Raw genomic sequence first — 13,407 nt, 5'->3', positions numbered from 1 at the left:
CTCGTAGCCACGATAGGCATACATATGCTTCATGACACTACACTGTCTCAGCTCTAGCTTCATCTTCAGCAACTTTAAGTAACTTCACTAACATCAACATCGCTTTGTCAACATGAAGAGTGTCGAAGCTGTGGAATGCTCCTATAATGGGAAGATGGAGCAAAGAGGCCACGTCATCGAGGGTGATGGTGACCTCTCTTACTGGAAGATGGAAACTGCTCGCTTCCTTATTCCACCTCTCGACAAAAGTGGATATAAGTCTCCGATCGCCAGTGTCCAATGAACATGCGATCAAAGAACTTAATCTTGTGGCAGCAACCAAGCCTTCAATCTCAGTAGCAGGCCTCTCGAATTTCTGAACCTTCTTTCCATGGGAGGATAACCTCAATTCAGGACGTTCCTAAAAAAAATTAAATAATTTTAACAATAATAACAAATATTTGTTGAAATAATATTTATTAAAAATTATAAATACCTCTCCATGATGTGGCATAAGTGACGTACTTACCCTCCAAGTACTGCAACATGATCAGCATAGGTAGTCAACACTGATGTGTCACAATGCCCGCCTGGAAAACCCTCGGCATCATCAACAACTTCTTCAGTATGTTGGAATAGCTCTTCAGCAACAGCGGCAGCTTCTCGTTGCCTACGTGTGAATGTTGTGGGCCTTCACTGCTGGAGAACATCATCTGAATCACGATTATCCCCTCTCCCTAGGGCTCTTCCTATAACTCTGACTAAGACACGCCTTAAACCTCTAGTTCTAACCATAATCTGTAAATTTTCACATACATACATTTTTTGGTCAAAATTCAAACAATACTTAATCAATTACAATACAATCATTCCTTAATTAAAAAAAATTATAGTTAAAAGAAAAACAAATTCATTGTATTTAGAATTAAAATAATTAACTATTTAAAAACCTAATACAAAATAAACAATTTCTTTATTTATCTAATAAACAATAACTATCTACAAAAAAATAATCAAATAATATATTTATATTTCATACAAATAAAATATTTATAAACAAATACAAAATTAATAACTATTTCATGACATAATTCAATATAAAACTATTTTTATTTAAAACATAAACAATACCTATTTTAAAACTAAACTAACTATTTAAAAACATAATTGAAAACATAATTTTTCAAACAATACCTATTTTTAAAACTAAATTAAATTTTTATATTTACAATTACAAATAAACTAACTATTTAAACACATAATTCACAATAAACTACTTATTATTTCAAAAAATAACAATAACTATTTACAACCAAAAAAAATATTTATATTTCATAAAAAAAATATTTAAAAACAAAAACAAAATAACACCTTTTACATATATTTTTTTTCTATTACAAACTAATTTTTCATTTTTTTAATTAATTAAAAAAATAACATACGGATCAGATGAGATGATCCATATGAGTCATAAGGATCAGATGATCCGTATATCTCATATGGATCAAATGATTCGTATGTGTTACACGGATTATATAACGCATACAGATCATATGATCCATATGAAACCAAAACATCCCAAACACCAAAAGCAGCCATTAACAAAGAGAACGAAGGCCATGAAGCTTACCTCAACGGCGAAAGTGGCAAAGATCAATGGAGACGTCCTCAATGCCGACAACAGAAGCACTCAACGACGACAGAGGAAACCACAAGGAGGAAAGCAACAAAAAAATGAAGAAGAAGCAGGCGCAGCATGAGCAGAAGAGGAGACGACACAGCGTACAGACTAACGGAGGTGGAACAGTACCACGAGGATAGTAAGGGTTTTTAAAATTTAAGTGAAGAGCATTTTTGTCACTTCACTTAAATTTTTAGGTGCACCAGCAATAATACTGGATGCACCTAGCATCACCCCAAACAATTTTGTATGAAGTGGACATGATTAGACAATATATGGATTCAATGGTATGGCAACCTTGTGTAACACACTATCTTCAGTTAAGTTATCAGTAGAGTAGTATTTTACATCTTGATTGATTTGGTAACCAAACCGATGATATTCACATAAATGGATTTTGATAATAAATTTCTTCAATTTGGTTATTAATGAAAAAATTATAGGGTCTTACTAACTCGTGTCTAATGTTAAAGAACTAAAAGAAAAACACATTTAGTATGAAAATCATAGAAGAACACAAAAAAAATTATTAAAAACATATTTTTTCGTCTTTCAATAAAAATATTTCCACTTAGATTTCTTAACTAATGTCTTAAGGACATTGATTAATATTTGTCAAAATTATATTTATCTTTTGTTTGTTTTAGTTGTAATATTTATCCGTACTTTAACTTTAAAAGCTTGTTTATTAAGAAACCTTAAACTCATGCAACTCCAACTCAGAGTTGCATTAATGACAAAATTATACTTCATCCGTCCTTAATCATAAAATCATTTCAACCAATTTATATTCCTTAAGAAAAATAATTAATTTAGTTAATCATATTAAATTTATCAATTATTTATATTATTATTTTAAAATTATTTTTTTCTTATCTCTCTCTACTTAATTGTTTCTCATTAATATTTAAAAGAGACAATAATTAAGTAAAGATACATAAAAAAAATAATTAATGCATACAAAAATTAGAAAAAGTTCTTATAAAAATAGGCAAATAAATTTCTAAAGACTCTTAGGAAAAAAGAAGTATTTATCTTATGTTTGTTTTGGTTGTAGCAATGTTTATCAGTATTTTGACTTTAAAAGCTTGTTTGTTGGGAAACTTTGGTGTTACACACTATGTAATACACTTTAACAACACACTTTGGTTTAAACTACAAAATCTAGAGAGAAAATAATTAAATGTGATTAAGGACCTGCAATTTTATCATTGAATAAATTTTAAAATTGGAGAATGTGTTTGAAGAAATCTGTTAGAAAATATATTCTAAATATTTCTTTTTAAAAAAACGGTGCAATGCACGGGATGCTCTCTAGTTCAAATAAAAATTAGTTAATGTTCTTAAATACAAAAGGACCCCACACCCACTAATAAAATAGTTAAAACCCCAAATTAAGGTCTTACATTAAACATACTCTAATGCAGTAATGCTTGCTTAATGAATGACGTACTTACCCTCCAAGTATTTTTACATTTTGTCCATTCACTAACGTCAAGAGCAGAAAGTTTTGCGATGCAGAGTCAGCAGCACACCATCTTTTTATATTACCTTTCCAATCAAGTTCGTATGATTACTGCAAATGTAAAAATGTAAAATAGACTCTTTAAATCAAATTGCAAAGTAATCATGCTACACCTGCGGCCTGCCAAACTAGTACTTTGGCCAATCAGTGTAATGTGCCCTAACCCACAAAAGAATCACTATAACACTACCAAAAGAAAAATTAGGTGAAGGCTAAGGTGGAGAAATCAGGTCCTTCCACTCCTGTATTTTCTATTTTTTTTTTTTTTTAAAAAAGATGGCCATTAGGCAGCCAAGACTTTCTTAAAAAGAATGAATAAATGGAAGTATTTTCTGGCATAAAAATAATGCCCCTATTCAAAGAGAAATAAAATATGATGTTTGATTTTTTATGTCCCTTCTACATTGTCTTACTTCCTCCAATCTACCCACTGGTGTAGCGGCTAATGATTCCATAACCTGACAAACGGGGTCAAAACTGTGTTCATAAATTTTCTATACATTAATCAAGAGCAGCTTTATTTTTCCGACCAGTTATTGGCTTGGGAAAGCCATCAAAGATTGGTTTTCCAATGGCTGCAGTTGAGAGGGCTTGTAAGTCTGGTTTCAAATTCCACATTTTGGTTGGCCAAATGGACGAGGAGCCACTGTTATCTTGATCCTGTAAACAAGAAGTGCTTGATGATTTCCTGACCCCGGATGAACCATCAATTAGAGAAGCATCCCCCATGCCCAACGCCGCAGGATTCAAACCAATTGGTTCAGAATCAGTTGTTGCTGTGGTTCGGTTAGCTGCTTTCTGTCTCAGAGCTAAGCCCTTTCCTGTTCTTGATGGAAGAACACCACTGCTGCTATTATCCTCCCTCAAAAGCAACTCCGGTATCCTAATAAAGTCAGCTACAGATTTCTGATGTCTCAGGCCAAGTTTGTCATTCCATTTATTGGAGCCAACTTCCCTGGTTTCTGCAGCCAGTGCATCATCTGATTTTTCCATAATTTCTTCCAAAATTACATTGACCAAACTTCTGGATTTCCGGTGATGACTCAGAGGTCGGTCAGACATAGGTAAGTTTCTGGGGAATGGACCATCTTCTGAGGGACTTGGGGTCCCCTTAAGTCCATAGTAGCCCTGTAATGAGTTCATGGCTGGGGAGACCTTCCGCTCTGATGACTTTATTCTCAGGGATTGGAATGAATCAAGCAGATCATGGTGTGCCTGATTAGGTGGACTGTGATCCGAGTTACCATGTCTGAAGGGACAACATTCATGGTCATTAGTGATTTAAATGCCATGGGAAATAAATCACTCAGAAGTAATGATATATAATAAAAAATATATTGAAACCAACATAAATAGTGAACATTATAAATTATTTTCTTGAATTACAAATTCTTCTGAAATTTCTACATAGGCGATTCCCGTTCACAGAAATTCATATGGTAAGAAATTAATTAAAATGACAGATAGAAGATACCCAATTACAGCATAATTAAGTTAATATGCAATTCTTAAACACCAAGTTTGAACAAAAGCAACATATAAAAAGAAACATTCAAGAAACAGAGGAATATATCGTCAACGACCAGAATCAATTACAACATTATGGAAAAAGTCCATGAAAAACATTGTCCACCATGCACTTTCCCAAGACTCATTACATTACCATCACCACCTCATTTTACACTGTATTACAAGCAACTGTGACAGCAAATACCATTGTCATACTTTATTGTTAAGCATCCATCAGATATCAGTTTCTGTACCTAAAGCCAATATTAAACCTGTTGGACAAATAACAACCTGGCACTTCAACTGCATTACTACAAATTAAACTCCCACAGAAACATAGAGCATATTGGGGAATTGACAGTTATCAAAATGACAATCTTTAAAATGAGTAATACAGGAATCATCCATTGAAATGATCTAGAAACAGAGTAGTCATATAATAAAAAAAAATAAAGGAGTCATACATAAAGCAAGAAAAATTACATGATAATAAGATAGAAGAATTTGTTCATATGATAACAGAGCAGAATAAAGGAATAACAGCAATTTGAATGATATTACAGATACATGAAACTAAAAATTTGACCTAACGATATAACAAAAATAAGGATTTCATTTTGCTTTAATGGCAGCATAAGAGCTTTGCGGAATTAGTGAACAAAATCTTCCCAACTACTTTGGAAACTGTTAAAACCCTACACTGCAAGCAAAAAGCTTAAATTTTCACATGATGCGGCACTGTCTTGTTTAATAGAGGTGTAAAAATGTTTTAAAGTGACTATGAATACAATCTAAAAACCTGTTCCTTGAATATATTTATTTATTCAAAAAAATTACAGCACCGAATTTCAATCTAGATTCATTCTCCGTTTTTCACCTTCACCTTTGTCTGTCTATACAAGCATGCCCCAACATATGCACTTAACCAAAGCACAATAAATAACTTTGCTGGCTATTTTAACATGAATCGTGCCCAAAATATCAAACTCCCCTATGAAAGCTCCAACTTAAGGGAAGAAATCAGAAATTCCTCCTCCACCCCCTCCCTTTTGTTTTATACAAGATACTTTTCTCAAATATTTCAGTCAAAAGTATGAGGCAGCATTTGACAAGCAAAAGAAAACAGAATGGAACAGTTTGTTGTTACATTGGGGTGGAACCAAAATATACCACTTGTCTTAACCTTATGTCCTATTCTGCTCTCATTTTAAAGTATAACAAACATAGAAAATAACCAATTATGATCTACCTCCCAACCTGTTTACCAAACAATCCCTAAGACCTAATTTCTTGTATTTAATGCTTTTCCTTAATCCAAAAAGAGATAAACATACCCTGGAGTACTGGAACCATTTGACAAATAAGGAGATGGAGGATGCCTTGCAGGTAGCGGAATGTGGAGAGTTTTAAGTGCAAACATTTGATGGTCTGTAACAAGGCTATTCATCTTTCTTATGTCTGCCACCTACAATTTTCCAAATCAAAAAGAGCTGAAGAAATTACACTCCATTACACAAATCACATAGAAAAAAAGAAGAAAACTTAAGAAACAAGAATTCAGCACAATGCTCATATCAAAAGTGGTGTTGGAGAGAGAAAACCGACAACGATATTAACATAAAGTGGTAGGCGGTTCAGCAAACACTCGAAAATGACAAAAGCAAAAAACGCGACAAGGAAATAAAGACAATGCAACGAAAAATTTCAAAACCATTTCAAAACAGAAAATAACTTGAGTTTTCACCACTATTAATATCTCTTCCGACAAATCTTAGATTCAGTCTCTTAGGTACATACGTTACTATTTTCAAACTGAATCGAAGTTCCAACCAGCTAATCCGCACAACAAAGGTTGGAATCAAAGGTCAGCATACATTACCAATAAAACTTCAATTCTGATTGGAAAACAATACCAGAAACACCTAAAAAAACTGTATCTAAGTTTTGTTGTACTTGTATCACATCAGAATCAGACATAGGTTGCGCCCACACCATGTGCCACAAAAAAGTTGCATGAATTTGAACCATATATACTACCCTTTCATCATCAAATTATCTCTTGCATGAATTTGACTCACACTACCCTTTCATGACCAAATTGCCTCTTGCATGAATTTGACTAACAAACCACTCTTTCATCATCAAATTCCTAAAGAGGGGTAAACAAACATGCATGCACACACACTCATAAACCATCCACAACACAAATTCTAATAGTAGCATCAAAACAATCAAAATCAAGCTGATACAAAAAATAAAAAATTATACAAATAAAATAACTAATAATAAAAATTAAAAAAATGATTTTTTTTAAAAAAAAATGAAAGTACCTCAACACCGTACTTGATAGCGACACCGGCCAAGGTATCGAATTTGGAAACATGGTGTTCGATGTAGCCAAGTCTGGGAGGCGAAGAAGGCTTTGCAGGGCTTCGTTCTCCGTTGTCGTAATCACACACAAACCTATCGTAATAATTCCCATTGCTATTGCTGTTGATGTGTTCTCTCCAATTTTCCCTTTCCATCGCAAATTGTCAATCCTCCCCCGCTTCAACATCCAAAACCCATTTTGCAGATTAATGAATTGGGATTGCTGAATGAATGAATGAATTTGTGGATCTTTGATGGATGATGGCGAAATCGGTTTCTGTGTTTTCTCGGCGTTTTCTTCCTCTTTCTCGGAAAAGGAAGGATGATTCTCTCTCTTCTTTTTCTCAGTTTAGTTACAATGGTTTTTTTTTCGGCGTTATAAATAATTAATATTAATTGAGTGAAACAAGTTTTTTTTTTAGGGGGTGAAAGAATATTTTAAAAAAAAAGGATAAATTAGAATGCAAAGATATAATAATGACCACCGTAAAATAAAATCTTCATTAAATTAAATACAAACAAATAGTTTGGTCAAAGTTTGGCGCTGCTAAACTCCGTGTATATTTGGCGTTTGTTTATTGACTTTAGATTTAGAATTAGAATAGGAGAACATTCCGTGATTGAATCTTAAAAGTTAAAACCATTGAACATGTAAACTAGTTAATGAAGGACTGTTTTAACTTAACTAGTGATTAGTGATGTGAAGTTCAAGTTCTAGAATGAAGTTCTTTGTTAAAGTTGAGTATAGAGAATTTTGTCTGATTTTAGCTAAACCTCAAATGCAGTTTCAGAATATAAATGTAACATGTGAAGTTGAAGTACTATAAAAAATTGGAGATTTTTTTTCTAATCTAATTATTGTATTTAATTTTAGGTAAATCTGAATTATTCTTTGATAAGAGTCAATGATTAATCCTTTAAAATATTGAGATTCATTTAAGAGATTAATTTTTTTCCACTAATGTTTTTCAATCAAATAACAGATCAAACTCTTAACACATGCTTAAGATTTAATGATTTACTAAATAATATAATTTCCTTTGGGATTTAATAAAAAAAATTGGAAATTTTAGGATGATATAATTATTTGTTGAAATCACATTAAAGATTAGTTTTTTTAATGAAATTTGTTTTGGAAATAATTTAAGAATCCAAATAATACTCGTTAAAAGGACATATTTTATTACTCGAATGGGTTAATATCTTTCAAAAAGGAATAAAAATATACATTTTATTTTAAGAATATGATAAAGAATATAATCATCCAATATAATATATGATCTTTATTTATATATATATATATATATATATGAGAGAGAATGTATCACATGATAAATTAAAGCCCCATATAACTTTAAAATTTTTATAAAATTTATCAAATATAAAATTAAAATTTTAAAAATTTAATTTATGTTAAAATTATCATCACAACTATCATGTAATTATCCTCGTCTGCCAATAATATTTTAAACATTTTTGTTTTATATATGATTTGTAAAATATTTAAAAAATTGAACAAAAGAAAAAACACACTGTATAACCAATTTTTGTTATTGAATAAGGGGAGAAGATTTTATTTTGAGTAACAAAGTTTAAAAAGACAAAAAATCTCATTATTTTTTCACATAATTGAGAAGCTTAGTTACAGTATCGAAAATTTCCCACAAAAGATTGATAAAAAAAACCTCCACAAGAGATGAAATTGGCTCTCCATTGGACTGCTTTTATTGTTTAATTATCTCCAACAATAACTTGAATCTGATCAACTTGTGAATTACCAATTCTTGTTTAGAAACAACACCGTCAATAGAAGGGAAAATTTCTGAAATTTAAACATTGCGTGATATATTTTGCACGTTGGAATAGAAATACTTTGTAGCCTTGGGTTGTCTTTGAAGTCTCCAAACACACTGCAGATTCCTTTCTTACCGAAGCTATTTACTGTTAGAACTACATCATGAAAGAGGTTGGAAGTCCAAATTTGGCTGATTGTTTCCCAGTGTTGAAGGTGGTTGACCCTCATGGAATCAGAAGGCGCACGGGGAGTTACTTTTGGAAGTTGTTGACCATATTCAAGGGCTTGGTTGACAAAAGGTTGAAGCTAAGGAATGAGGATGGTTACTGCACCAAAAATGACATGTTAGATGCCATTCTCAACAATGCTGAAGAGAACAGCCAGGAGATGTACAGAGATAAGATTGAACGTTTGTCATTGGTATTTTTATTTCCTTTCTTGTCACTTTTCTTTTCCTCTTGATTAAGCTTTTTGCTATTTGTTGAATACTTCTAAATTTTCTTATCCTGTTTTCTTATTACTCTTTTTACTTGCTAAATGAAGAAAATATTGAAGGAATACGTTTTTGATATATTAAATATTTTTAGAGGAAACCGTGTATGACTTCACACTTTAAAGTGTAAAAGATACACTAACATCTAATTTATAAGTTGACAATGACACCTATAATAATTTTACTAGTTTCTATGATAATTACTTTAAAAAAATATTAATTGTGATTTTTGAGTAGTTGAAGATTAATGTAAAAAATTTACACCAACAACGGTCATACCTAGAAATTAAACTCATATTTACCTTTTCATTTGATATTTGCTTTAGAATTTAATTAAAAAACCTTGTTTGTATAAAAAAAATTACATTATTATTTAATCAATATATATGATCAGATTATTGGTTTTTGTAACAATTTTAAATTGATAGTAGAGAAGTTTTTATAATGATGGTATGCATCAAAATTATATTCATTTCTTTATAATATATATAAAGAGGATTAATCTAAAGAAATAGGGTTAGATTTCAGCATCATTTCAACTTTTGTGATGGGGATTGGCCAGCTGCAGCAAAATATCCCACTTGCTAATTAAATTATGTGTTTTTTGTCAGGACTTGTTTGTGGCAGGAACAGATACAGTAACATCCACAGTAGAATGGGCAATGGCTGAGTTACTCCACAACCCAAACATAATGTCAAAAGCAAAGGCAGAGCTAGAGAACACTATTGGCAAAGGCAACCTGGTGGAAGCATCAGACATTGCAAGACTCCCTTACTTGCAAGCAATAGTGAAAGAGACCTTCAGGCTGCACCCAGCAGTTCCACTTTTGCCTAGAAAGGCTGAAGTGGATTTGGAGATGCATGGCTACACTGTCCCAAAGGGTGCACAAGTGTTGGTTAATATGTGGGCCATTGGTAGGGACCCAAAGTTGTGGGACAACAACCCTAGTTTGTTTTCACCAGAGAGGTTTTTGGGGTCAGAAATTGACTTTAGAGGAAGGAGTTTTGAGCTGACCCCATTTGGTGCTGGTAGGAGGATGTGTCCTGGCTTGCCCTTGGCCATAAGATTGTTGTTCTTGATGTTGGGTTTGCTCATCAATTCCTTTGATTGGATGCTTGAGGATGGAATTAAACCTGAGGATATGAATATGGATGAAAAATTTGGACTTACCTTGGGGAAGGCTCAACCTGTGCTAGCTGTTCCAATATTCAAACCAAGCAATTAGAATGTTAATGTGGCCTAGTAGTTATGTAATTTTTTTTCTCAGCATGTCATTGGTATAAATTTGTTTTCTGTCAAAAGAAGTAATAAATCTTTGTTATGCACTATAAGTATATATAATATAGATATTTTTTTATATAATTTATTTGATATTCAATAACCAAGATTTAAATCTTGAATCATTTGATTAAAATAGAAAAATTAATATCTTTTGTATTGGCTGGTGTTGGTAGTAATTATGTATATGTGTTCTTAGTCAAATGCACCCTTATTGGTTTGTACGAACAAATAACTGTAGTGCAGTACTGCATCCCCGGTCTAGTTGTTAAGAAAACTAAATCAGTGTACCATATTATATATGCAGGCAACCAGAAAATCAATAAATGTAGATATTTGTGAAGTTAGCCGCCAGAGTTTGTTCGGGGAATAATAAAAGGAGAAATTTATTATATTGTGTACCTTTTTTATATGTACGAATCGCAAATAGCTACAAATTAAAAAGTTTATAATATTTATGTATTTTGTTTGATTAATTAAGTTAGATTTTTTTTATATTATGTAAGTATGATCTAACTAATTTTTAATACATTATTTAGGGTTATTATTTTATGGTTAAATTAGTATGCAGGTTCTTATATTATTATACATTTTTAATTAGGTTTTTATATTTTATTTTTTTAATTGAGTCCATGTATTAACTTTAAATTTGTAATAAGATCTTTATGTTAATTTGTCGTGAAAAATTTGTTAGACTTGATAAAACATTTCATTATATATACATACTTAGATATAAGTTATTATTTCATATCAATCAAATGGTGTTATTGTTATACATAATTTTTTTTTTTTTATCTAACGTGTTTTGATTTCTCATGTTTTTTTCTCTACCCATTCATTATCTCTCAAACTATAATCCAATCATAAAATGTGAATTCCATGTCTTCCAACTTGTAATCAACTCTAATAGGTGATTAATTATTAATCTGTTTATAATATTATTCGTGACTCCTTAATTACCTTTATAATAGTTTGTGATTTAAGATTTACATCTCTATAATCAATTCAGGTGTATTGATTTAAAATTCGCATTTACATGTGTACATATAATAGAATATTCCATCAAGTCTATTAGATTCATCACGACTAATTAATATAAAAATCTAATTATAAATTTAAAATTATTATATGAACTCAACTATAAAAAATAAAGTATAAAGACCTAATTAAAAAATTTGTAATAATATGAACACCTACAGACTAATTTAATCTTAATTTATTTTTTAAATTGAAAAAAATAATTATGTATCATATAAAAGTGAGTTAGAACTATGGACTGTCTAATAATATAGCCAACCTAACTTTGTGATATTAAATGAATAATAAACCACGCAGTTATTTTTAAGAAACCAAGTAGTTTTATTAAAAAAAAAACAAAATGATTAATACACCTAGCAGTAGGACGTGCATGCGGAGGGAAGCTTATACAATGTGTGAACCTTATTTTGTTAGTAGGACTGATGTCAATTGAGCTAAAAGCTCGTTCTACACCAAACACTTAAGAGGCATAAGTACAGGGTGATGTCAATCTAACTAAAATAGCTTTGTACACCAATCACTTAGGAATGTTGAAAACCAAAAACTTAACTTATTAAATAATAATTGTTTGGTAAAATTATTTATTAAAGTAATTGAAAAATATAAAATGATACAAATGAATATATTTATATGTCATTTTTTTTTTATAAATTTTAATTTTATTTTATAAATAGATATATATTTTGATGTATTATATATATTTTTAATTAAATTTAAAATCTTGTAATTTTTAATTTATAAATAAATTATTTTTATTTTCAATTATTAGATTTTTTTCATATTATATATTCTATTATTAATCTTATGCTATGTCTTAAAATAATAAATTCATGTTTTATTTAAAACGATAATAAGAAAATTTAATAAATATTTTAGGGATAAATTTAATAACAAAATTTATTCACTTTGTTCTTGTGCCTCTAATGTTATGTTAAATAAGTTATTTTAGTTAGTTTTTAACTTTTTCACTGGTTAAAGAATTATATGACTTTTGGTAGATAAATTTTTTTAATGACTTATAACATTTATTGAAATATTATTTGAAGAACTTTTTTTAAATGAAAAAGAATTAAAAAAAAATCATTATACTATTATATTTTCAACAATCAATCTTTTCAGCTAGCTGATATTAATTGAAAACAACACATGCTAAAAAACCTTAAATTTTAGTCAATAACATGTCACAAACAAAGCCAAACTTCCAGTTAATTAACTACCTTTAAGTCATGTATAAGTACTATTCTTTTTATGAACAAAATAAATATCACAATGCAATTAGGATTTTAGTGTTTTACAATCTAGGGTTCGAATTCAAAGGAAGAAATGTCACAAAGCCATGATATAGTTGAAAGAATTTACAAACTAATAGTTACGACTCAAATGTTATATGAGAAAAATTGTGAAGAATGGAGGGGTGAAAATCAAGGATGAAGAGTGTAGTTAGTGGGAAGCCCGAAATAGAAAAGTCACAAAAAATGTGTTTGCAAATGGTGAAACACCTTCATATTCAGGCAAAGCACCTTCAAATGTAGCAACAACCGTATATCATTACATAAATTGAGAAACTATTTGTGTCCACGTGGCAAAAGATAAATGAACTATTAGAATAAAATATAACAAAATAGAGGAAAAATATACTAATTTAAGCTAAAAAAAAGAGAAAATTTCCACCGTGTCCATCGTCATCAAGGGTAGACGTAGTCACGTAGCCACCTCACAAAGGTTGAAAACGTAAAGA

The 13,407-nt window shown here is 30.5% G+C and overlaps 3 protein-coding genes across 4 annotated transcripts; 1 reads left to right on the top strand and 2 right to left on the bottom strand.

Moving 5' to 3' along the window:
* Positions 1-37: 37 nt before the first annotated feature.
* Positions 38-1,578, bottom strand: LOC102660429 (protein MAIN-LIKE 1-like). The gene is made up of 3 exons (XM_006588287.1): positions 1,526-1,578; positions 520-649; positions 38-400 (listed from the first exon to the last, which is right to left on the bottom strand). The coding sequence occupies exons 1-3, from the start codon at positions 1,576-1,578 to the stop codon at positions 38-40; spliced, it is 546 nt and encodes a 181-aa protein (XP_006588350.1).
* Positions 1,579-3,403: 1,825 nt separating this feature from the next.
* On the bottom strand, positions 3,404-7,424 carry LOC100780383 (uncharacterized). 2 transcript variants are annotated; one of them, NM_001361241.1, is made up of 3 exons: positions 7,025-7,424; positions 6,029-6,159; positions 3,404-4,434 (listed from the first exon to the last, which is right to left on the bottom strand). In NM_001361241.1, the coding sequence occupies exons 1-3, from the start codon at positions 7,217-7,219 to the stop codon at positions 3,687-3,689; spliced, it is 1,074 nt and encodes a 357-aa protein (NP_001348170.1). In that variant the 5' UTR covers positions 7,220-7,424; the 3' UTR covers positions 3,404-3,686. The 2 variants fall into 2 exon arrangements, with proteins under 2 accessions (NP_001348170.1, NP_001242260.2); NM_001255331.2 differs by having other exon boundaries at positions 7,038-7,424.
* Positions 7,425-8,627: 1,203 nt separating this feature from the next.
* On the top strand, positions 8,628-10,748 carry LOC100790509 (geraniol 8-hydroxylase). The gene is made up of 2 exons (XM_006587894.4): positions 8,628-9,279; positions 9,964-10,748. Exons 1-2 carry the CDS (start codon positions 9,022-9,024, stop codon positions 10,576-10,578), a joined length of 873 nt encoding a protein of 290 aa, XP_006587957.1. The 5' UTR covers positions 8,628-9,021; the 3' UTR covers positions 10,579-10,748.
* Positions 10,749-13,407: the final 2,659 nt, after the last annotated feature.

The sequence above is a fragment of the Glycine max genome, chromosome 9, assembly GCF_000004515.6.
Source record: "Glycine max cultivar Williams 82 chromosome 9, Glycine_max_v4.0, whole genome shotgun sequence".
Lineage (NCBI taxonomy): Eukaryota > Viridiplantae > Streptophyta > Magnoliopsida > Fabales > Fabaceae > Glycine > Glycine max.
This window is presented reverse-complemented; position numbering and strand designations above follow the sequence as displayed.

Bases quoted from the DNA above. Each gene is read 5' to 3' on its own strand.
- LOC100780383 (NM_001361241.1), bottom strand. From the start codon at position 7,219: ATGGAAAGGGAAAATTGGAGAGAACACATCAACAGCAATAGCAATGGG. The intron at 6,160-7,024 runs GTACTTTCATTT...GGAAAATTGTAG, and splicing joins CTATCAAGTACGGTGTTGAG to GTGGCAGACATAAGAAAGAT. The intron at 4,435-6,028 runs GTATGTTTATCT...TTGTCCCTTCAG, and splicing joins AATGGTTCCAGTACTCCAGG to ACATGGTAACTCGGATCACA.
- LOC100790509 (XM_006587894.4), top strand. From the start codon at position 9,022: ATGAAAGAGGTTGGAAGTCCAAATTTGGCTGATTGTTTCCCAGTGTTG. The intron at 9,280-9,963 runs GTATTTTTATTT...GTTTTTTGTCAG, and splicing joins AGATTGAACGTTTGTCATTG to GACTTGTTTGTGGCAGGAAC.
- LOC102660429 (XM_006588287.1), bottom strand. From the start codon at position 1,578: ATGGCTGCTTTTGGTGTTTGGGATGTTTTGGTTTCATATGGATCATAT. The intron at 650-1,525 runs GTATGCGTTATA...ATTCACACGTAG, and splicing joins TCATATGGATCATATGATCT to GCAACGAGAAGCTGCCGCTG. The intron at 401-519 runs GTACTTGGAGGG...AATTTTTTTTAG, and splicing joins CCTATGCTGATCATGTTGCA to GAACGTCCTGAATTGAGGTT.